The sequence below is a fragment of the Gobius niger genome (genome assembly GCF_951799975.1).
Source record: "Gobius niger genome assembly, contig: SCAFFOLD_46, whole genome shotgun sequence".
NCBI classification, from domain to species: domain Eukaryota; kingdom Metazoa; phylum Chordata; class Actinopteri; order Gobiiformes; family Gobiidae; genus Gobius; species Gobius niger.
The window spans coordinates 264,281-285,846 of record NW_027639282.1 but is presented as its reverse complement, the minus strand read 5'-3'; the positions used below and the strand labels follow the sequence as shown (position 1 = coordinate 285,846).

Genomic DNA, 21,566 nt, shown 5'->3' with positions numbered 1-21,566 from the left:
TCTGAAGTTAACTCCTCCCTCTCTGAAGTTAACTCCTCCCTCTCTGAAGTTAACTCCTCCCTCTCTGAAGTTAACTCCTCCCTCTCTGAAGTTAACTCCTCCCCCTCTGAAGTGAACTCCTCCCTCTCTGAAGTTAACTCCTCCCTCTCTGAAGTGAACTCCTCCCTCTCTGAAGTTAACTCCTCCCTCTCTGAAGTTAACTCCTCCCTCTCTGAAGCTAACTCCTCCCCCTCTGAAGTTAACTCCTCCCTCTCTGAAGTTAACTCCTCCCTCTCTGAAGTTAACCCCTCCCTCTCTGAGGTTAACTCCTCCCTCTCTGAAGTTAACTCCTCCCTCTCTGAAGTTAACTCCTCCCTCTCTGAAGTTAGCTCCTCCCTCTCTGAAGTTAGCTCCTCCCTCTCTGAAGTTAACTCCTCCCTCTCTGAAGTTAACTCCTCCCTCTCTGAAGTTAACTCCTCCCCCTCTGAAGTTAACTCCTCCCTCTCTGAAGTTAACTCCTCCCCCTCTGAAGTTAACTCCTCCCTCTCTGAAGTTAACTCCTCCCTCTCTGAAGTTAACTCCTCCCTCTCTGAAGTTAACTCCTCCCCCTCTGAAGTTAACTCCTCCCCCTCTGAAGTTAACTCCTCCCTCTCTGAAGTTAACTCCTCCCCCTCTGAAGTTAACTCCTCCCCCTCTGAAGTTAACTCCTCCCTCTCTGAAGTTAACTCCTCCCGCTCTGAAGTTAACCCCTCCCTCTCTGAAGTTAACTCCTCCCTCTCTGAAGTTAACTCCTCCCTCTCTGAAGTTAACTCCTTCCTCTCTGAAGTTAACTCCTCCCTCTCTGAAGTTAACTCCTCCCTCTCTGAAGTTAACTCCTCCCCCTCTGAAGTTAACTCCTTCCTCTCTGAAGTTAACTCCTCCCTCTCTGAAGTTAACTCCTCCCTCTCTGAAGTTAACTCCTCCCTCTCTGAAGTTAACCCCTCCCCCTCTGAAGTTAACTCCTCCCCCTCTGCAGGTGTGGTACTGCAGCTCCGCCCCCGCAGCTGGGCGGAGCTGATGGAGGCGGTGGTGGAAGAGGGCGGAGTCTCAGAGCCGGACCAGGTCCTGGAGCTCCTGCTGCAGCGTCACAGGTTCCACTCCCACTCATTCAGCATGTTCTAGTCCTGACCCGGTCCTGACCCGGTCCTGACCCGGTCCTGGTCCTGTTGTCGTTCACAGGGAGGAGGCGGAGCTGAACAGACTGAGCTCAGACCCGGACCCGGACCTGGACCTGGAGCCGGGCCGGTCCGAGGCCGCCCTGGTCCTCAGTGCAGCTCACAGTTCCCTCTCTGACCCGCTGGTGGCGCTGGTGCGTCTGCAGGAGCCGGTGCTGTTCCGGAGCGTCCTGAAGGTCCCGGTCCGAGTCCTGGTCCTGAGTCTGAGCCCGAGGCCGAGCGACGAGCAGGAGAGGAGGGGGAGGGGCCTGTGCGCTCTGCTAAGGGTGAGTAGCGTGTTCTGTAGCGTGTTTCTGTAAGCGTGTGTTGTGCTGGACTTTTTTTCCGATACTTTTTTCCGATACTTTTTTCCGATACTTTTTTCCGATACTTTTTTTCCCATATTTTTTTCTGATACTTTAACGATACTTTTTCCCGAAACTTTTTTTCCGATACTTTTTTTCTATAGTTTTTTCCGACACTTTTTTCCGACACTTTTTTCCGATACTTTTTTCCCGATACTTTTTTCCCGATACTTTTTTCCGATACTTTTTTCCGACACTTTTTTCCGATACTTTTTTCCCGATACTTTTTTTCCGATACTTTTTTCCCATATTTTTTTCCCGATACTTTAACGATACGACCCCGCCCACTGACACAGCCCACTGACCCCACCCACTGACCCCGCCTCTGACCCCACCCACTGACCCCGCCCACTGACCCCTCCACTGACCCCGCCCCCTGACACGCCTCTGACCCCGCCCACTGACCCCGCCCACTGACCCCGCCTCTGACCCCGCCCCTGACCCGCCTCTGTCTGTGCTTCACTGCAGGACCAGAGCCTGAGTGACGCCTTGTCCCGAGCCCAGAACCGAGACGACCTCCTGAGGGCCCTGGGCCGGTGTTTGGACCCGCCCCCATCCAACGGCAAAGAACCAGGTCCGAGTCCGAGTCCGAGGCCGAGTCTTCCTCCTCCTGTTTTTAGTTTTCATACACATTGTTAATTTCCTCCTGTGTCTCCGCCTCCTCAGACGTGTCCCCGCCCCTGGCCCCGCCCCCGGCCCCGCCCTCTGACCCCCTGCGGCGCTCGGGGGCCCTGTTCGGGGGCCTCCTGAAGGACCTGAGGCACCGTTATCCTCAGTACGGCTCTGACCTCAGAGACGCCCTCAACGCCCAGTGCGTCGCCGCCGTCATCTTCATCTACTTCGCCGCCCTGTCGCCCGCGGTGACCTTCGGAGGCCTCATGGGTGAGTCTGACCCCTGACCTCACGGAGAGCCTGACCTCTGACCTCATGGTGACTCTGACCTCTGTGACTCTGACCTCACGGAGAGCCTGACCTCACGGAGAGTCTGACCTCACGGAGAGTCTGACCTCACGGAGAGTCTGACCTCTGACCTCACGGAGAGTCTGACCTCAGTGAGTCTGACCTCAGTGAGTCTGACCTCAGTGAGTCTGACCTCAGTGAGTCTGACCTCAGTGAGTCTGACCTCAGTGAGTCTGACCTCTGACCTCTATGACCTCTGACCTCACGGAGAGTCTGACCTCAGTGACTCTGACCTCAGTGACTCTGACCTCTGACCTCACAGAGACTCTGACCTCACGGAGAGTCTGACCTCAGTGACCTCTGACCTCTGACCTCTGCCCCCCCCTGCAGGAGAGAAGACGGACGGGCTGATCGGCGTGTCGGAGCTCATCGTCGCCACCTCTCTGCAGGGCCTGGTGTTCGCGGCGCTCGGGGCTCAGCCCGTCCTCATCGTCGGCTTCTCTGGACCCTTACTGGTGTTCGAGGAGGCGTTTTACAACGTGAGGCCACGCCCCCTGACCACGCCCCCTGACCACGCCCCCTGACCACGCCCCATGACCACACCCCCCGACCACACACCCCGACCACAACCCCTGACCACACCCCTGACCACGCCCCCTGACCACGCCCCCCGACCACACCCCCCGACCACACCCCCTGACCACACCCCCTGACCACGCCCCCTGACCACGCCCCCTGACCACGCCCCCCGACCACACCCCCCGACCACACCCCCTGACCACACCCCCTGACCACGCCCCCTGACCACGCCCCCGACCACACCCCCTGACCACACCCCCTGACCACACCCCTGACCACACCCCCCGACCACACCCCCTGACCACACCCCTGACCACACCCCCCGACCACACCCCCCAACCACACCCCCTGACCACACCCCCCGACCACACCCCCTGACCACGCCCCCTGACCACGCCCCTGACCACGTCCCCTGATCACACCCCCTGACCACACACCCTGACCACGCCCTCTGACCTTATCATTTCTAATGCAATAGACGTTGTACATGTTTTTGTTGTGGTCCTGAAGTCCTGGAGTTAGAGTACCTCACGTTTGTCTCTGTAGTTCTGGGTCTGGAGTACCTCACGTTTGTCTCTGTAGTTCTGGGTCTGGAGTACCTCACGTTTGTCTCTCTGTAGTTCTGGGTCTGGAGTACCTCACGTTTGTCTCTGTAGTTCTGGGTCAGGAGTACCTCACGTTTGTCTCTCTGTAGTTCTGGGTCTGGAGTACCTCACGTTTGTCTCTGTAGTTCTGGGTCAGGAGTACCTCACGTTTGTCTCTGTAGTTCTGGGTCAGGAGTACCTCACGTTTGTCTCTGTAGTTCTGGGTCTGGAGTACCTCACGCTCCTCTGTAGTTCTGGGTCAGGAGTACCTCACGTTCCTCTGTAGTTCTGGGTCTGGAGTACCTCACGTTTGTCTCTCTGTAGTTCTGGGTCTGGAGTACCTCACGCTCCTCTGTAGTTCTGGGTCTGGAGTACCTCACGTTTGTCTCTGTAGTTCTGGGTCAGGAGTACCTCACGTTTGTCTCTCTGTAGTTCTGGGTCTGGAGTACCTCACGTTTGTCTCTCTGTAGTTCTGGGTCTGGAGTACCTCACGCTCCTCTGTAGTTCTGGGTCAGGAGTACCTCACGTTCCTCTGTAGTTCTGGGTCAGGAGTACCTCATGTTTGTCTCTGTAGTTCTGGGTCAGGAGTACCTCACGTTCCTCTGTAGTTCTGGGTCTGGAGTACCTCACGCTCCTCTGTAGTTCTGGGTCAGGAGTACCTCACGTTCCTCTGTAGTTCTGGGTCAGGAGTACCTCATGTTTGTCTCTGTAGTTCTGGGTCAGGAGTACCTCACGTTCCTCTGTAGTTCTGGGTCAGGAGTACCTCACGTTTGTCTCTGTAGTTCTGGGTCTGGAGTACCTCACGTTTGTCTCTGTAGTTCTGGGTCTGGAGTACCTCACGTTTGTCTCTGTAGTTCTGGGTCAGGAGTACCTCACGCTCCTCTGTAGTTCTGGGTCTGGAGTACCTCACGTTTGTCTCTGTAGTTCTGGGTCTGGAGTACCTCACGTTTGTCTCTGTAGTTCTGGGTCAGGAGTACCTCACGTTTGTCTCTCTGTAGTTCTGGGTCTGGAGTACCTCACGTTTGTCTCTGTAGTTCTGGGTCAGGAGTACCTCACGTTTGTCTCTGTAGTTCTGGGTCTGGAGTACCTCACGTTTGTCTCTGTAGTTCTGGGTCAGGAGTACCTCACGTTTGTCTCTGTAGTTCTGGGTCTGGAGTACCTCACGTTTGTCTCTCTGTAGTTCTGGGTCTGGAGTACCTCACGTTTGTCTCTGTAGTTCTGGGTCTGGAGTACCTCACGTTTGTCTCTCTGTAGTTCTGGGTCAGGAGTACCTCACGTTTGTCTCTCTGTAGTTCTGGGTCTGGAGTACCTCACGTTTGTCTCTGTAGTTCTGGGTCTGGAGTACCTCACGTTTGTCTCTGTAGTTCTGGGTCTGGAGTACCTCACGTTTGTCCCTCTGTAGTTCTGGGTCAGGAGTACCTCACGTTTGTCTCTCTGTAGTTCTGGGTCAGGAGTACCTCATGTTTGTCTCTCTGTAGTTCTGGGTCTGGAGTACCTCACGTTTGTCTCTGTAGTTCTGGGTCAGGAGTACCTCACGTTTGTCTCTCTGTAGTTCTGGGTCTGGAGTACCTCACGTTTGTCTCTCTGTAGTTCTGGGTCTGGAGTACCTCACGTTTGTCTCTCTGTAGTTCTGGGTCTGGAGTACCTCACGCTCCTCTGTAGTTCTGGGTCTGGAGTACCTCACGTTTGTCTCTGTAGTCCTGGGTCAGGAGTACCTCACGTTTGTCTCTCTGTAGTTCTGGGTCAGGAGTACCTCACGTTTGTCTCTCTGTAGTTCTGGGTCTGGAGTACCTCACGCTTGTCTCTCTGTAGTTCTGGGTCTGGAGTACCTCACGTTTGTCTCTCTGTAGTTCTGGGTCTGGAGTACCTCACGTTTGTCTCTCTGTAGTTCTGGGTCAGGAGTACCTCACGTTCCTCTGTAGTTCTGGGTCAGGAGGACCTCACGTTCCTCTGTAGTTCTGGGTCTGGAGTACCTCACGTTTGTCTCTCTGTAGTTCTGGGTCTGGAGTACCTCACGTTTGTCTCTCTGTAGTTCTGGGTCAGGAGTACCTCACGTTTGTCTCTCTGTAGTTCTGGGTCAGGAGTACCTCACGTTTGTCTCTGTAGTTCTGGGTCTGGAGTACCTCACGTTTGTCTCTCTGTAGTTCTGGGTCTGGAGTACCTCACGTTTGTCTCTCTGTAGTTCTGGGTCAGGAGTACCTCACGTTTGTCTCTCTGTAGTTCTGGGTCAGGAGTACCTCACGCTTGTCTCTCTGTAGTTCTGGGTCAGGAGTACCTCACGTTTGTCTCTCTGTAGTTCTGGGTCAGGAGTACCTCACGCTTGTCTCTCTGTAGTTCTGGGTCTGGAGTACCTCACGTTTGTCTCTCTGTAGTTCTGGGTCAGGAGTACCTCACGTTTGTCTCTCTGTAGTTCTGGGTCAGGAGTACCTCACGTTTGTCTCTCTGTAGTTCTGGGTCAGGAGTACCTCACGTTTGTCTCTCTGTAGTTCTGAGTCAGGAGTACCTCACGTTTGTCTCTGTAGTTCTGGGTCTGGAGTACCTCACGTTTGTCTCTCTGTAGTTCTGAGTCAGGAGTACCTCACGTTTGTCTCTGTAGTCCTGGGTCTGGAGTACCTCACGTTTGTCTCTGTAGTTCTGGGTCTGGAGTACCTCACGTTTGTCTCTCTGTAGTTCTGGGTCTGGAGTACCTCACGTTTGTCTCTGTAGTTCTGGGTCAGGAGTACCTCACGTTTGTCTCTCTGTAGTTCTGGGTCAGGAGTACCTCACGTTTGTCTCTGTAGTTCTGGGTCTGGAGTACCTCACGTTTGTCTCTCTGTAGTTCTGGGTCTGGAGTACCTCACGTTTGTCTCTCTGTAGTTCTGGGTCTGGAGTACCTCACGTTCCTCTGTAGTTCTGGGTCTGGAGTACCTCACGTTTGTCTCTCTGTAGTTCTGGGTCAGGAGTACCTCACGTTTGTCTCTCTGTAGTTCTGGGTCAGGAGTACCTCACGTTTGTCTCTGTAGTTCTGGGTCTGGAGTACCTCACACTCCTCTGTAGTTCTGGGTCAGGAGTACCTCACGTTTGTCTCTCTGTAGTTCTGGGTCAGGAGTACCTCACGTTCCTCTGTAGTTCTGGGTCAGGAGTACCTCACGTTTGTCTCTGTAGTTCTGGGTCAGGAGTACCTCACGTTCCTCTGTAGTTCTGGGTCAGGAGTACCTCACGTTTGTCTCTGTAGTTCTGGGTCAGGAGTACCTCACGTTTGTCTCTCTGTAGTCCTGGGTCTGGAGTACCTCACGTTTGTCTCTGTAGTTCTGGGTCAGGAGTACCTCACGTTTGTCTCTCTGTAGTCCTGGGTCTGGAGTACCTCACGTTTGTCTCTGTAGTTCTGGGTCAGGAGTACCTCACGTTTGTCTCTCTGTAGTCCTGGGTCTGGAGTACCTCACGTTTGTCTCTGTAGTTCTGGGTCAGGAGTACCTCACGTTTGTCTCTCTGTAGTCCTGGGTCTGGAGTACCTCACGTTTGTCTCTGTAGTTCTGGGTCAGGAGTACCTCACGTTTGTCTCTCTGTAGTTCTGAGTCTGGAGTACCTCACGTTCCTCTGTAGTTCTGGGTCTGGAGTACCTCACGTTTGTCTCTGTAGTTCTGGGTCTGGAGTACCTCACGTTTGTCTCTGTAGTTCTGGGTCTGGAGTACCTCATGTTTGTCTCTCTGTAGTTCTGGGTCTGGAGTACCTCACACTCCTCTGTAGTTCTGGGTCAGGAGTACCTCACGTTTGTCTCTCTGTAGTCCTGGGTCTGGAGTACCTCACGCTCCTCTGTAGTTCTGGGTCAGGAGTACCTCACGTTTGTCTCTCTGTAGTCCTGGGTCTGGAGTACCTCACGTTTGTCTCTCTGTAGTTCTGGGTCTGGAGTACCTCACGTTTGTCTCTCTGTAGTCCTGGGTCTGGAGTACCTCACGTTTGTCTCTCTGTAGTTCTGGGTCTGGAGTACCTCACGTTTGTCTCTCTGTAGTTCTGGGTCAGGAGTACCTCACGCTCCTCTGTAGTTCTGGGTCTGGAGTACCTCACGTTCCTCTGTCTCTGTAGTTCTGGGTCTGGAGTACCTCACGCTCCTCTGTAGTTCTGGGTCAGGAGTTCCTCACGTTTGTCTCTCTGTAGTTCTGGGTCTGGAGTACCTCACGCTCCTCTGTAGTTCTGGGTCTGGAGTACCTCACGTTCCTCTGTCTCTGTAGTTCTGGGTCTGGAGTACCTCACGTTTGTCTCTGTAGTTCTGGGTCTGGAGTACCTCACGTTTGTCTCTGTAGTTCTGGGTCTGGAGTACCTCACGTTTGTCTCTCTGTAGTTCTGGGTCTGGAGTACCTCACGTTTGTCTCTGTAGTTCTGGGTCTGGAGTACCTCACGTTTGTCTCTGTAGTTCTGGGTCTGGAGTACCTCACGTTTGTCTCTCTGTAGTTCTGGGTCTGGAGTACCTCACGTTTGTCTCTCTGTAGTTCTGGGTCTGGAGTACCTCACGTTTGTCTCTGTAGTTCTGGGTCTGGAGTACCTCACGTTTGTCTCTGTAGTTCTGGGTCTGGAGTACCTCACGTTTGTCTCTGTAGTTCTGGGTCAGGAGTACCTCACGTTTGTCTCTGTAGTTCTGGGTCTGGAGTACCTCACGTTTGTCTCTCTGTAGTTCTGGGTCTGGAGTACCTCACGTTTGTCTCTGTAGTTCTGGGTCAGGAGTACCTCACGTTTGTCTCTCTGTAGTTCTGGGTCAGGAGTACCTCACGTTTGTCTCTGTAGTTCTGGGTCAGGAGTACCTCACGTTTGTCTCTCTGTAGTTCTGGGTCAGGAGTACCTCACGTTTGTCTCTCTGTAGTTCTGGGTCTGGAGTACCTCACGTTTGTCTCTCTGTAGTTCTGGGTCTGGAGTACCTCACGTTTGTCTCTGTAGTTCTGGGTCTGGAGTACCTCACATTCCTCTGTAGTTCTGGGTCAGGAGTACCTCACATTCCTCTGTAGTTCTGGGTCAGGAGTACCTCACGTTTGTCTCTGTAGTTCTGGGTCTGGAGTACCTCACGTTTGTCTCTCTGTAGTTCTGGGTCAGGAGTACCTCACGTTTGTCTCTCTGTAGTTCTGGGTCAGGAGTACCTCACGTTTGTCTCCCTGTAGTTCTGGGTCTGGAGTACCTCACGTTTGTCTCTCTGTAGTTCTGGGTCAGGAGTACCTCACGTTTGTCTCTCTGTAGTTCTGGGTCTGGAGTACCTCACGTTTGTCTCCCTGTAGTTCTGGGTCTGGAGTACCTCACGTTTGTCTCTGTAGTTCTGGGTCTGGAGTACCTCACGTTTGTCTCTGTAGTTCTGGGTCTGGAGTACCTCACGTTTGTCTCCCTGTAGTTCTGGGTCTGGAGTACCTCACGTTTGTCTCCCTGTAGTTCTGGGTCTGGAGTACCTCACGTTTGTCTCTCTGTAGTTCTGGGTCAGGAGTACCTCACGCTCCTCTGTAGTTCTGGGTCTGGAGTACCTCACGCTCCTCTGTAGTTCTGGGTCAGGAGTACCTCACGCTCCTCTGTCTCTGTAGTTCTGGGTCTGGAGTACCTCACGTTTGTCTCTCTGTAGTTCTGGGTCAGGAGTACCTCACGCTCCTCTGTCTCTGTAGTTCTGGGTCAGGAGTACCTCACGTTTGTCTCTCTGTAGTTCTGGGTCAGGAGTACCTCACGCTCCTCTGTAGTTCTGGGTCTGGAGTACCTCACGTTCCTCTGTAGTTCTGGGTCTGGAGTACCTCACGCTCCTCTGTAGTTCTGGGTCAGGAGTTCCTCACGTTTGTCTCTCTGTAGTTCTGGGTCTGGAGTACCTCACGCTCCTCTGTAGTTCTGGGTCTGGAGTACCTCACGTTCCTCTGTCTCTGTAGTTCTGGGTCTGGAGTACCTCACGTTTGTCTCTGTAGTTCTGGGTCTGGAGTACCTCACGTTTGTCTCTGTAGTTCTGGGTCTGGAGTACCTCACGTTTGTCTCTGTAGTTCTGGGTCTGGAGTACCTCACGTTTGTCTCTCTGTAGTTCTGGGTCTGGAGTACCTCACGTTTGTCTCTCTGTAGTTCTGGGTCTGGAGTACCTCACGTTTGTCTCTCTGTAGTTCTGGGTCTGGAGTACCTCACGTTTGTCTCTGTAGTTCTGGGTCTGGAGTACCTCACGTTTGTCTCTGTAGTTCTGGGTCTGGAGTACCTCACGTTTGTCTCTGTAGTTCTGGGTCTGGAGTACCTCACGTTTGTCTCTCTGTAGTTCTGGGTCAGGAGTACCTCACGTTTGTCTCTGTAGTTCTGGGTCTGGAGTACCTCACGTTTGTCTCTGTAGTTCTGGGTCTGGAGTACCTCACGTTTGTCTCTGTAGTTCTGGGTCTGGAGTACCTCACGTTTGTCTCTCTGTAGTTCTGGGTCAGGAGTACCTCACGTTTGTCTCTGTAGTTCTGGGTCTGGAGTACCTCACGTTTGTCTCTCTGTAGTTCTGGGTCTGGAGTACCTCACGTTTGTCTCTGTAGTTCTGGGTCTGGAGTACCTCACGTTTGTCTCTCTGTAGTTCTGGGTCAGGAGTACCTCACGTTTGTCTCTGTAGTTCTGGGTCTGGAGTACCTCACGTTTGTCTCTGTAGTTCTGGGTCTGGAGTACCTCACGTTTGTCTCTGTAGTTCTGGGTCTGGAGTACCTCACGTTTGTCTCTGTAGTTCTGGGTCTGGAGTACCTCACGTTTGTCTCTCTGTAGTTCTGGGTCAGGAGTACCTCACGTTTGTCTCTCTGTAGTTCTGGGTCAGGAGTACCTCACGTTTGTCTCTCTGTAGTTCTGAGTCTGGAGTACCTCACGTTTGTCTCTGTAGTTCTGGGTCAGGAGTACCTCACGTTTGTCTCTGTAGTTCTGGGTCAGGAGTACCTCACGTTTGTCTCTCTGTAGTTCTGGGTCTGGAGTACCTCACGTTTGTCTCTGTAGTTCTGGGTCAGGAGTACCTCACGTTTGTCTCTGTAGTTCTGGGTCTGGAGTACCTCACGTTTGTCTCTCTGTAGTTCTGGGTCTGGAGTACCTCACGTTTGTCTCTCTGTAGTTCTGGGTCAGGAGTACCTCACGTTTGTCTCTGTAGTTCTGGGTCAGGAGTACCTCACGTTTGTCTCTCTGTAGTTCTGGGTCAGGAGTACCTCACGCTCCTCTGTAGTTCTGGGTCAGGAGTACCTCACGCTCCTCTGTCTCTGTAGTTCTGGGTCAGGAGTACCTCACGTTTGTCTCTGTAGTTCTGGGTCTGGAGTACCTCACGTTCCTCTGTCTCTGTAGTTCTGGGTCAGGAGTACCTCACGTTTGTCTCTGTAGTTCTGGGTCAGGAGTACCTCACGTTTGTCTCTGTAGTTCTGGGTCAGGAGTACCTCACGTTTGTCTCTGTAGTTCTGGGTCTGGAGTACCTCACGTTTGTCTCTGTAGTTCTGGGTCAGGAGTACCTCACGTTTGTCTCTCTGTAGTTCTGGGTCAGGAGTACCTCACGTTTGTCTCTGTAGTTCTGGGTCTGGAGTACCTCACGTTTGTCTCTCTGTAGTTCTGGGTCTGGAGTACCTCACGTTTGTCTCTGTAGTTCTGGGTCTGGAGTACCTCACGTTTGTCTCTGTAGTTCTGGGTCAGGAGTACCTCACGTTTGTCTCTGTAGTTCTGGGTCTGGAGTACCTCACGTTTGTCTCTCTGTAGTTCTGGGTCAGGAGTACCTCACGTTTGTCTCTGTAGTTCTGGGTCTGGAGTACCTCACGTTTGTCTCTCTGTAGTTCTGGGTCTGGAGTACCTCACGTTTGTCTCTGTAGTTCTGGGTCTGGAGTACCTCACGTTTGTCTCTGTAGTTCTGGGTCTGGAGTACCTCACGTTTGTCTCTGTAGTTCTGGGTCTGGAGTACCTCACGTTTGTCTCTCTGTAGTTCTGGGTCAGGAGTACCTCACGTTTGTCTCTCTGTAGTTCTGGGTCAGGAGTACCTCACGTTTGTCTCTGTAGTTCTGGGTCTGGAGTACCTCACGTTTGTCTCTGTAGTTCTGGGTCTGGAGTACCTCACGTTTGTCTCTCTGTAGTTCTGGGTCTGGAGTACCTCACGTTTGTCTCCCTGTAGTTCTGGGTCTGGAGTACCTCACGTTTGTCTCTGTAGTTCTGGGTCAGGAGTACCTCACGTTTGTCTCTGTAGTTCTGGGTCTGGAGTACCTCACGTTTGTCTCTCTGTAGTTCTGGGTCTGGAGTACCTCACGTTTGTCTCTCTGTAGTTCTGGGTCTGGAGTACCTCACGTTTGTCTCTCTGTAGTTCTGGGTCTGGAGTACCTCACGTTTGTCTCTCTGTAGTTCTGGGTCTGGAGTACCTCACGTTTGTCTCTGTAGTTCTGGATCAGGAGTACCTCACGCTCCTCCGTCTCCCCGCAGTTCTGCCAGGCGCTCGGCGTGGAGTACCTCACGGCGCGCCTGTGGGTGGGGCTGTGGCTGGTGCTGGTGGTCGTGGTCACCGTGGCGATGGAGGGGAGTGTCCTCGTGCGTCACGTGACTCGCTTCACTCAGGAGATCTTCTCTGTCCTCATCTCGCTCATCTTCATCTACGAGACCTTCGTCAAACTGGTCAAGGTGAAACCGCCCGGCTTTACTCAAATCTGAAGCTCCTCTCTATGTAATTTCTCCATCTGTGAGATCAATAAAGTATCATCTATCTACCTATCTCTCGGCTGATTTGAAAGCTGAGAACCTTAAATGTTTCCTCAGATCTTCCTGCAGCACCCCCTGAAGCGCTGTTCCCAGGACAACAGCACGGAGGCTCCCGATTGGTCCAACGGCTCAGCGTCTGATTGGCTGAACGGCTCGCTGTCGGCGGCGGGGGCGGGGCCAGAGGCGGGGGCGGGGCCAGAGGCGGGGGCGGGGCAGCCCAACACGGCGCTGCTGTCGTTCGTGCTGATGTTCGGGACGTACCTGAGCGCCCTCTGTCTGCGGAGGCTCAAGAACTCCGCCCTGTTCCCCGGACCGGTCAGTCACTGAGGGAGGGGGGCATCCAGGGAGGAGGGGGGCGTCCAGGGAGGGAGGGGGGCATCCAGGGAGGGCGTCCAGGGAGGGGGGCATCCAGGGAGGAGGAGCATCCAGGGAGGAGGAGCATCCAGGGAGGGGGGCATCCAGGGAGGGGGGCATCCAGGGAGGGGGGCATCCAGGACAATCTGACACTGCATACACATGAATGTTTCTGCAGCGCACACGTTTATTCACTTGTTTGTTTGTTTATATTTGTTTGTTTTTTGTTTGTTTATATTTGTTTATGTGTTTGTGTTTTTGTTTGTTTGTTGCAGCTGCGGAGGCTCGTGGGAGACTTCGGCGTCCCCATCTCCATCTTCATCACGGTGATGATCGACTACAGCCTGAAGGACACGTACACTCAGGTATAAACCCCGCCCACACTGACCCCGCCCACACTGACCCCGCCCACAGGTACTGACCTACACTCAGGTATAAACCCCGCCCACACTGACCCCGCCCACAGTCAGATGTTCCTCCTGTGATGACGCTGGGTTAAATGAGGGTCGGACCGTGACACATGGGCGGAGTCTACAGTGAAGATCCCGCCCTAATGCCCTTTTTAGGAACATGCTTCGTCAGAGCTGGGAGGAGGAGTCTCCATGGTCATCGTGGAAAAGGCTCTGAGATACAAACGCACAGGTTCAAACACGGGGAAACAAATGAAGACAAAGTCAAGATAATAAATGGTGAAAAAAAAAGAAACATAGGGATTAAATGTTTTTGGAACTCGTTTTTGGAGCTCGTTTTTAGAACTCGTTTTTAGAACTCGTTTTTGGAACTCGTTTTTGGAACTCGTTTTTGGAACTCGTTTTTGGAACTCGTTTTTAGAACTCGCTTTTGTAACTCGTTTTTAGAACTCGTTTTTGTAACTCGTTTTTGGAACTCGTTTTTGGAACTCGTTTTTGTAACTCGTTTTTAGAACTCGTTTTTGGAACTCGTTTTTGGAGCTCGTTTTTAGAACTCGTTTTTAGAACTCGTTTTTAGAACTCGTTTTTGGAACTCGTTTTTAGAACTCGTTTTTGGAACTCGTTTTTGGAACTCGTTTTTGGAGCTCGTTTTTAGAACTCGTTTTTAGAACTCGTTTTTAGAACTCGTTTTTGGAGCTCATTTTTAGAACTCGTTTTTAGAACTCGTTTTTAGAACTTGTTTTTAGAACTCGTTTTTAGAACTCGTTTTTGAAACTCGTTTTTAGAACTCGTTTTTGGAGCTCGTTTTTAGAACTCGTTTTTAGAACTCGTTTTTAGAACTCGTTTTTGGAACTCGTTTTTAGAACTCGTTTTTAGAACTCGTTTTTAGAGCTCGTTTTTAGAACTCGTTTTTAGAGCTCGTTTTTAGAACTCGTTTTTAGAACTCGTTTTTGGAGCTCGTTTTTAGAACTCGTTTCTGGAACTCGTTTTTAGAACTCGTTTTTAGAACTCGTTTTTGGAACTCGTTTTTAGAACTCGTTTTTGTAACTCGTTTTTAGAACTTGTTTTTGTAACTCGTTTTTAGAACTCGTTTTTGTAACTCGTTTTTAGAACTCGTTTTTGGAACTCGTTTTTGTAACTCGTTTTTAGAACTCGTTTTTGGAACTCGTTTTTAGAACTCGTTTTTGGAACTCGTTTTTGGAACTCGTTTTTGGAGCTCGTTTTTAGAACTCGTTTTTGGAACTCGTTTTTGGAACTCGTTTTTGGAACTCGTTTTTAGAACTCGTTTTTGTAACTCGTTTTTAGAACTCGTTTTTGGAACTCGTTTTTGGAACTCGTTTTTAGAACTCGTTTTTGGAACTCGTTTTTGGAACTCGTTTTTGGAACTCGTTTTTGGAACTCGTTTTTGGAACTCGTTTTTAGAACTCGCTTTTGTAACTCGTTTTTAGAACTCGTTTTTGTAACTCGTTTTTAGAACTCATTTTTGGAACTCGTTTTTGTAACTCGTTTTTAGAACTCGTTTTTGGAACTCGTTTTTGGAACTCGTTTTTGGAGCTCGTTTTTAGAACTCGTTTTTAGAACTCGTTTTTAGAACTCGTTTTTGGAACTCGTTTTTAGAACTCGTTTTTGGAACACGTTTTTGGAACTCGTTTTTGGAGCTCGTTTTTAGAACTCGTTTTTAGAACTCGTTTTTAGAACTCGTTTTTGGAGCTCATTTTTAGAACTCGTTTTTAGAACTCGTTTTTAGAACTCGTTTTTAGAACTTGTTTTTAGAACTCGTTTTTAGAACTCGTTTTTGAAACTCGTTTTTAGAACTCGTTTTTGGAGCTCGTTTTTAGAACTCGTTTTTAGAACTCGTTTTTGGAACTCGTTTTTAGAACTCGTTTTTAGAACTCGTTTTTAGAGCTCGTTTTTAGAACTCGTTTTTAGAGCTCGTTTTTAGAACTCGTTTTTAGAACTCGTTTTTGGAGCTCGTTTTTAGAACTCGTTTCTGGAACTCGTTTTTGGAACTCGTTTTTAGAACTCGTTTTTGTGACTCGTTTTTAGAACTTGTTTTTGTAACTCGTTTTTAGAACTCGTTTTTGTAACTCGTTTTTAGAACTCGTTTTTGGAACTCGTTTTTGTAACTCGTTTTTAGAACTCGTTTTTGGAACTCGTTTTTGGAACTCGTTTTTGGAGCTCGTTTTTAGAACTCGTTTTTGGAACTCGTTTTTGGAACTCGTTTTTGGAACTCGTTTTTAGAACTCGTTTTTGTAACTCGTTTTTAGAACTCGTTTTTGGAACTCGTTTTTGTAACTCGTTTTTAGAACTCGTTTTTGGAACTCGTTTTTGGAACTCGTTTTTGGAGCTCGTTTTTAGAACTCGTTTTTGGAACTCGTTTTTGGAACTCGTTTTTGGAGCTCGTTTTTAGAACTCGTTTTTAGAACTCGTTTTTAGAACTCGTTTTTGGAGCTCATTTTTAGAACTCGTTTTTAGAACTCGTTTTTAGAACTTGTTTTTAGAACTCGTTTTTAGAACTCGTTTTTGGAACTCGTTTTTAGAACTCGTTTTTGGAGCTCGTTTTTAGAACTCGTTTCTGGAACTCGTTTTTAGAACTCGTTTTTAGAACTCGTTTTTGTAACTCGTTTTTAGAACTCGTTTTTGGAACTCGTTTTTAGAACTCGTTTTTGGAACTCGTTTTTGTAACTCGTTTTTAGAACTCGTTTTTGGAACTCGTTTTTGGAACTCGTTTTTGGAGCTCGTTTTTAGAACTCGTTTTTGGAACTCGTTTTTGGAACTCGTTTTTGGAGCTCGTTTTTAAAACTCGTTTTTAGAACTCGTTTTTAGAACTCGTTTTTGGAGCTCATTTTTAGAACTCGTTTTTAGAACTCGTTTTTAGAACTTGTTTTTAGAACTCGTTTTTAGAACTCGTTTTTGGAACTCGTTTTTAGAACTCGTTTTTGGAGCTCGTTTTTAGAACTCGTTTCTGGAACTCGTTTTTAGAACTCGTTTTTAGAACTCGTTTTTGTAACTCGTTTTTAGAACTCGTTTTTGGAACTCGTTTTTAGAACTCGTTTTTGGAACTCGTTTTTGTAACTCGTTTTTAGAACTCGTTTTTGGAACTCGTTTTTGGAACTCGTTTTTGGAGCTCGTTTTTAGAACTAGTTTTTGGAACTCGTTTTTGGAACTCGTTTTTGGAGCTCGTTTTTAGAACTCGTTTTTAGAACTCGTTTTTAGAACTCGTTTTTGGAGCTCATTTTTAGAACTCGTTTTTAGAACTCGTTTTTAGAACTTGTTTTTAGAACTCGTTTTTAGAACTCGTTTTTGGAACTCGTTTTTAGAACTCGTTTTTGGAGCTCGTTTTTAGAACTCGTTTTTAAAACTCGTTTTTAGAACTCGTTTTTGGAACTCGTTTTTAGAACTCGTTTTTAGAACTCGTTTTTAGAGCTCGTTTTTAGAACTCGTTTTTAGAACTCGTTTTTGGAGCTCGTTTTTAGAACTCGTTTCTGGAACTCGTTTTTAGAACTCGTTTTTAGAACTCGTTTTTGGAACTCGTTTTTAGAACTCGTTTTTAGAACTCGTTTTTAGAACTCGTTTTTGGAACTCGTTTTTAGAACTCGTTTTTAGAACTCGTTTTTGGAACTCGTTTTTAGAACTCGTTTTTAGAACTCGTTTTTGGAACTCGTTTTTAGGGCTCGTTTTTAGAACTCGATTTTAGAACTCGTTTCTGGAACTCGTTTTTAGAACTCGTTTTTAGAACTCGTTTTTGGAACTCGTTTTTAGGGCTCGTTTTTAGAACTCGATTTTAGAACTCGTTTTTAGAACTCGTTTTTGGAGCTCATTTTTAGAACTCGTTTTTAGAACTCGTTTTTAGAACTTGTTTTTAGAACTCGTTTTTAGAACTCGTTTTTGGAACTCGTTTTTAGAACTCGTTTTTAGAACTTGTTTTTAGAACTTGTTTTTAGAACTCGTTTTTGGAGCTCATCTTTAGAACTCGTTTTTAGAACTCGTTTTTAGAACTTGTTTTTAGAACTCGTTTTTGGAACTCGTTTTTGGAACTCGTTTTTAGAACTCGTTTTTAGAACTCGTTTTTAGAACTCGTTTTTAGAACTCGTTTTTGGAACTCGTTTTTAGAACTCGTTTTTAGAACTCGTTTTTGGAACTCGTTTTTAGAACTCGTTTTTAGAACTCGTTTTTGGAACTCGTTTTTAGAACTCGTTTTTAGAACTCGTTTTTGGAACTCGTTTTTAGAACTCGTTTTTGGAACTCGTTTTTAGAACTCGTTTTTAGAACTCGTTTTTAGAACTCGTTTTTAGAACTCGTTTTTGGAACTCGTTTTTGGAACTCGTTTTTAGAACTCGTTTTTAGAACTCGTTTTTAGAACTCGTTTTTGGAACTCGTTTTTAGAACTCGTTTTTAGAACTCGTTTTTAGAACTCGTTTTTAGAACTCGTTTTTGGAACTCGTTTTTAGAACTCGTTTTTAGAACTCGTTTTTGGAACTCGTTTTTGGAACTCGTTTTTGGAACTCGTTTTTGGAACTCGTTTTTAGAACTCGTTTTTGGAACTCGTTTTTGGAACTCGTTTTTGGAACTCGTTTTTGGAACTCGTTTTTGGAACTCGTTTTTAGAACTCGTTTTTGGAACTCGTTTTGGAAATTGTTAGGAAAAAATAAAAAAAATACTGAGGGGGAAATTTACATTCATATAAAAAAAATCCCACATTTTTATGGTCCATGTTGTTTTTGTTTCCCCGGTCAGAGCTGGTCAGATAAACTAACCTAAACTAAACTAACCTAAACTAACCTAAACTAACCTCACGGCGTCTCCGTCTCCGTAGAAACTGAGCGTGCCGAGCGGCCTCTCGGTGTCGTCTCCTGAAAAGAGGGCGTGGCTCATCCCCCCTCTCGGCGCTGAGGGGCGGTTCCCCGTGTGGATGGCGGTGGCGAGCGCAGGCCCCGCCCTCCTCGCCTTCATCCTGCTCTTCATGGAGTCTCAGATCACGGCGCTCATCGTCTCCCGCCGCGTCGTCAAGGGCACCGGTTTCCACGCCGACCTGCTCATCATCGTCCTGGTGGGCGGAGTCTCGGCGCTGTTCGGGTTACCGTGGTTATCGGCCGCCACCGTGCGCTCCGTCACGCACGCCAACGCGCTGACAGTGGAGACACGCCCACAGGAAGAGACACGCCCACAGGAAGAGACACGCCCACAGGAAGAGACACGCCCACAGGTAGCACACACCTGGGAAACGCCAGCGGAAAAGAGGGAATAAAGGAGGAAAAATCTGGAAAAATTTGAAGAAAAAGAATCGAGAAAATATATTTTTAAAAAGTTTAAAAAGGAAAAAAAAAGGAAAAAAAAATAAATAAATAAAACATTTTGGGACAAAAATGGAAAATAAAATAAAAAATAAAGAAATGAGGAAAAATTCTGGAAAAATTGGAAAAAAAAAGCAAAAAAAGTTTTAAAAGTTTAAAAAAAAAGTTTAAAAAAAGGTTAAAAAAAGGTTACAAAAAAAAGTTTAAAAAAAAGTTTAAAAAAAGTTAAAAAAAAAAGTTAAAAAAAAGTTTTTAAAAAAGTACAAAAAGGAAAAAAAGGAAAAAGTAAAACATTTGGGGGCAAAACTAAAATAAATAAATAAATGAGAAAAAATTCTGTAAAAATTTGAAGAAAAAGAATCGAGAAAATATTGGGAAAACATTTGGGGGAAAATGAAAATAAAAATTAAATAAATGAGGAAAAAATTTTAAAACTTGGAAAACTGTGTTTGACTGTCCAGACACGCCCACAGGAAGAGAAGCCCCGCCCACTGGAGGAGAAACCCCGCCCTCATGATGAAAAGCCCCGCCCTCAGGAGGATAAGCTTCGCCCTCAGGAGGATAAGCCCCGCCCCCAGGTGATCGAGCAGAGGGTGACGGGCTTCGTGGTGGCGCTGCTCGTCGGTGAGTCTCGTTTTTGTCATTTATATATAGTATATATCGGGCCGATATTTGGGTATTTCCCGATATAAAAGGCCGATATCAGGATCAGAAACATCACAGTGAAAATCAGTCACAAGGTCGGGATGAAAATGTGGAAAGAAAATATAAGAAAATAAATAAAGAAAAACTTTGAGGAAAAAGTTTTAAAAAAGGAAAAAAAAAAAAGGAAAAATAGGAGAAAATTTAAAAATGTAGAAGAAAGATGGACATTTGAGAAAAAAAAAAATTGAGAAAATTTGGAGGAAAAAAATGGCTCTCGGTGTCTCTTTAACTCTCTCCTGTGATTGGCCAGGCCTGTCTCTGTAACTCTCTCCTGTGATTGGCCAGGCCTGTCTCTCTAACCCTCTCCTGTGATTGGCCAGGCCTGTCTCTGTAACTCTCTCCTGTGATTGGCCAGGCCTGTCTCTCTAACCCTCTCCTGTGATTGGCCAGGCCTGTCTCTGTAACTCTCTCCTCTGATAGGCCTGTCTCTGTAACCCTCTCCTCTGATAGGCCTGTCTCTGTAACCCTCTCCTCTGATAGGCCTGTCCGTGCTGGTGGGCGGGCTCCTGAGGCAGATCCCTGTAGCCGTGTTGTTTGGCGTGTTCCTGTACATGGGCGTCATGTCTCTGCAGGGAGTTCAGCTCACGGAGCGAATCAGCCTCTTGTTCAAACCGGCCAAGCACCACCCGAGGAGCGGCTACACCTGCCAGGTACTGACCCCGCCCACTACACCTGCCCCCACTGACCCCGCCCACTGCACCTGCCAGGTATGACCCCGCCCACTACACCTGCCAGGTACTGACCCCGCCCACTGCACCTGCCAGGTAAGACCCCGCCCACTGCACCTGCCAGGTATGACCCCGCCCACACTGACCCCGCCCACTGACCCCGCCCACTACACCTGCCAGGTAAGACCCCGCCCACTGCACCTGCCAGGTATGACCCCGCCCACTACACCTGCCAGGTATGACCCCGCCCACTGCACCTGCCAGGTATGACCCCGCCCACTACACCTGCCAGGTATGACCCCGCCCACTGCACCTGCCAGGTACTGACCCCGCCCACTACACCTGACCCCGCCCACTGACCCCGCCCACTGACCCCGCCCACAGGGACTGACCTCGCCCACTGACCCCGCCCCCAGGTACTGACCCCGCCCACTGCACCTGCCAGGTATGACCCCGCCCACTGACCCCGCCCACTACACCTGCCAGGTATGACCCCGCCCACTACACCTGCCAGGTATGACCCCGCCCCCACTGACCCCGCCCCCACTGACCCCGCCCACAGGTACTGACCCCGCCCACAGGTACTGACCCCGCCCCCACTGACCCCGCCCACAGGTACTGACCCCGCCCCCACTGACCCCGCCCACAGGTACTGACCCCGCCCCCACTGACCCCGCCCACTACACCTGCCAGGTACTGACCCCGCCCACTACACCCCCTCTCGTACCTGTGTCCCTGTAGCTCCGCCCCTGTATTAAAGCTCTCGTACCTGTGTCCCTGTAGCTCCGCCCCTGGAGGATGCACCTGTATATTATGCCCCTCCCCCCTGTGTTCCTGTATTAAAGCTCTCGTCCCCGTGTCCCTGTAGCTCCGCCCCTGTATTAAAGCTCTCTGTGTCCTGTAGCTCCGCCCCTGTATTAAAGCTCTCTGTGTCCCTGTAGCTCCGCCCCTGTATTAAAGCTCTCGTCCCTGTGTCCCTGTAGCTCCGCCCCTGTATTAAAGCTCTCTGTGTCCCTGTAGCTCCGCCCCTGGAGGATGCACCTGTATATTATGCCCCTCCCCCCTGTGTTCCTGTATTAAAGCTCTCTGTGTCCCTGTAGCTCCGCCCCTGGAGGATGCACCTGTATATTATGCCCCTCCCCCCTGTGTTCCTGTATTAAAGCTCTCTGTGTCCCTGTAGCTCCGCCCCTGTATTAAAGCTCTCGTACCCGTGTCTCTGTAGCTCCGCCCCTGTATTAAAGCTCTCTGTGTCCTGTAGCTCCGCCCCTGTATTAAAGCTCTCTGTGTCCCTGTAGCTCCGCCCCTGTATTAAAGCTCTCGTCCCCGTGTCCCTGTAGCTCCGCCCCTGTATTAAAGCTCTCTGTGTCCCTGTAGCTCCGCCCCTGTATTAAAGCTCTCTGTGTCCCTGTAGCTCCGCCCCTGTATTAAAGCTCTCTGTGTCCCCGTAGCTCCGCCCCTGGAGGATGCACCTGTATATTATGCCCCTCCCCCCTGTGTTCCTGTATTAAAGCTCTCGTACCCGTGTCTCTGTAGCTCCGCCCCTGTATTAAAGCTCTCTGTGTCCTGTAGCTCCGCCCCTGTATTAAAGCTCTCTGTGTCCCTGTAGCTCCGCCCCTGTATTAAAGCTCTCGTCCCCGTGTCCCTGTAGCTCCGCCCCTGTATTAAAGCTCTCTGTGTCTCTGTAGCTCCGCCCCTGTATTAAAGCTCTCTGTGTCCCCGTAGCTCCGCCCCTGTATTAAAGCTCTCTGTGTCCCCGTAGCTCCGCCCCTGTATTAAAGCTCTCTGTGTCCCCGTAGCTCCGCCCCTGTATTAAAGCTCTCTGTGTCTCTGTAGCTCCGCCCCTGTATTAAAGCTCTCGTCCCCGTAGCTCCGCCCCTGTATTAAAG

At 49.2% G+C, this 21,566-nt stretch overlaps 1 protein-coding gene across 1 annotated transcript in view; it reads left to right on the top strand.

Moving 5' to 3' along the window:
• LOC306982630 (anion exchange protein 2-like) overlaps positions 1 to 21,566 on the top strand; it is a gene marked incomplete at both ends in the record, with an annotated part of 28,867 nt that overhangs the window by 5,331 nt on the left and 1,970 nt on the right. Inside the window, 11 exons of the mRNA XM_079583098.1 lie at positions 995 to 1,109; positions 1,198 to 1,459; positions 2,006 to 2,111; positions 2,204 to 2,419; positions 2,828 to 2,976; positions 11,977 to 12,171; positions 12,307 to 12,564; positions 12,879 to 12,968; positions 17,830 to 18,147; positions 18,769 to 18,931; positions 19,493 to 19,662. Coding sequence (XP_079439224.1) covers positions 995 to 1,109; positions 1,198 to 1,459; positions 2,006 to 2,111; positions 2,204 to 2,419; positions 2,828 to 2,976; positions 11,977 to 12,171; positions 12,307 to 12,564; positions 12,879 to 12,968; positions 17,830 to 18,147; positions 18,769 to 18,931; positions 19,493 to 19,662 — 2,042 coding nt within the window. The remainder of the gene's footprint in view (positions 1 to 994; positions 1,110 to 1,197; positions 1,460 to 2,005; positions 2,112 to 2,203; positions 2,420 to 2,827; positions 2,977 to 11,976; positions 12,172 to 12,306; positions 12,565 to 12,878; positions 12,969 to 17,829; positions 18,148 to 18,768; positions 18,932 to 19,492; positions 19,663 to 21,566) is intronic.